The sequence below is a fragment of the Buceros rhinoceros genome, unplaced genomic scaffold (assembly GCF_000710305.1).
Source record: "Buceros rhinoceros silvestris isolate BGI_N320 unplaced genomic scaffold, ASM71030v1 scaffold16185, whole genome shotgun sequence".
NCBI classification, from domain to species: domain Eukaryota; kingdom Metazoa; phylum Chordata; class Aves; order Bucerotiformes; family Bucerotidae; genus Buceros; species Buceros rhinoceros.
This window is the reverse complement of record NW_010411294.1, coordinates 65660-67531: the sequence shown is the minus strand read 5'-3', so window position 1 is coordinate 67531 and position 1872 is coordinate 65660. Positions and strand designations below refer to the sequence as shown.

Below are 1872 nucleotides of genomic sequence, written 5' to 3'. Positions count from 1 at the left end.
TCCAAAACAGAAAAAAAATCAAGCCTGAAACTTTATTCTTGTGTTTCCAGGCTAGAGATTAGGATATAGTAGCATATCTATAATAATGGTGATAAAAACACACTAAACCCACAGTTCAAGGCAAATAATATATCAATGGCTTACCCAATGTCTTTCCATGTAAAACATTAATTAGTTTATTTTCTTGAGAGTTTTATTTTAAGATGTGTATGACTTCATGAAAGTATACTAAAATATTATTCAAAACAAAGGTAATAAATACAGAGATAGTACATAAAAACAAAATGAGAAACTTGTTTACCTCTAAATCAGTTTTCATATGTCAAAAATCACTCAAAGCATTTAGAAACCTGAAATTGTTCCAGCATATGGAAACAAACTGGTCATAAATGATTTCCTGCAATATTAAATTTTTTCAGGCATACCTTAAAAAAAAAAGTGCCAAACACCACAAAACCAAACAAACAAAAGACCCCAGAACCACTCAAAACCAACACCACAATCAAAACTCCCTATTCTCCAAGTTCCTCATGTGCTCCTTTTCCTGCAGTCCACTCTCCCCAGGGTTAGTCATGATGTGCTCTTAAGTGGGTCATAAGTTACAGCAGTGGTGATCGTTTCTAGGTCACCCAGTAACAGGCTGAGAAGAGTAATTTTATAAGATGCACAGAAACAGTATTTTACTTTTACAAGGACTGTCTTACTACAAATTACTGCATTAATTTCACATCGCAGATTCATTTCACTGAACTGATGGTAGTGACGTGCCAGTTTGACAGCTGGTATGGTAACCATCTCAATATTGTTTGAAAAGGAGGGGAAAGGGGAATTTTAGGTTATGCATTTCTACAGGTGATAGGGGAGGGGACTGAACTGTCCTGGTAGGTACCCTAGCTGTTCGGTTATCTTCATGGCTTATTATACACAAGGCATTTAACATGTTTGCACCATTTTTAAACAGTGTTATAATAGTTAGAACTGCAAAACCAGGCTAATTTGCTCTGTTTTCATTAGCATTATACTTTAGTATCTGGGCATGGATGTGCACTCTCATAAAGATAAACTGTTTTTTAACAAACAAGTTACCCTTGAAGACTTTTTCTATCCCTCCTTGATTGTGCCTTTTGAAGAAAGACAACTAGTAAAAACGCAGTGGTAGGGAAGTGGGGCATGCTTTAAAGAGAAACATGTATGCATACACACACTGAGATCTAATAGATCACATGATTTAAATGTAAAAAAAACCTTCTAATAATACTGTGGTGTGGGTGAAGTTGTTCTGTGGGTTGATGGTGACTAAAGTCTTTGTTTTCCATCCTTCCTAGAAATTAAGAAGCCACCAGTGGCCCCCAAACCAAAATTTGTGGTAGCACACAAGGCAACGCCTCCACCTGTTGCACCGAAGCCCGATGTACTTCCTGGTGTTATACAAGCAGCGAGGAAAACCAAGCCAGCAATTGCACCAAAGCCAAAGGTTCTCAAGAGCTCATCCATTCCAGAAGTTAAACCTCCATTGTCTACACGAAAAAGTACAAAAAGCTTTGAGGAGCACAGGGGAGATTCTTCTCAAACATTAGACCACTTGAACTATAAAAATGAAGCCTCAGAAGGGAGTACTGATAACACAGCATATATTTTACCAATGTCATCTTGCAAATTTGAGTGTCTTCATAATCTTGGAAATGGAGAGAACACCTGTAAAACTCAGATCATTTTTGAGCACTTTGAAAACTTAAACAACATCGAAGTTGGTGATAAAAACAGACTAGCTCTGGGGGATAGTCACAATGAAAAACTGGCGAATAGAAATCAGGTGGTTTTGAAAGCCAGCATTTTGGAAGAGAAAATTAAGGACGTTCTAAGTCATAGTGT

General features: G+C 37.1%; 1 protein-coding gene across 1 annotated transcript in view; it reads left to right on the top strand.

Moving 5' to 3' along the window:
* Nucleotides 1–1274: 1274 nt before the first annotated feature.
* The window catches only part of FGD6 (FYVE, RhoGEF and PH domain containing 6), a gene marked incomplete at its 5' end in the record, with an annotated part of 60485 nt that continues 59887 nt past the window's right edge, over nt 1275–1872 (top strand). The window contains 2 exon segments of the mRNA XM_010135970.1: nt 1275–1299; nt 1302–1872. Coding sequence (XP_010134272.1) covers nt 1275–1299; nt 1302–1872 — 596 coding nt within the window.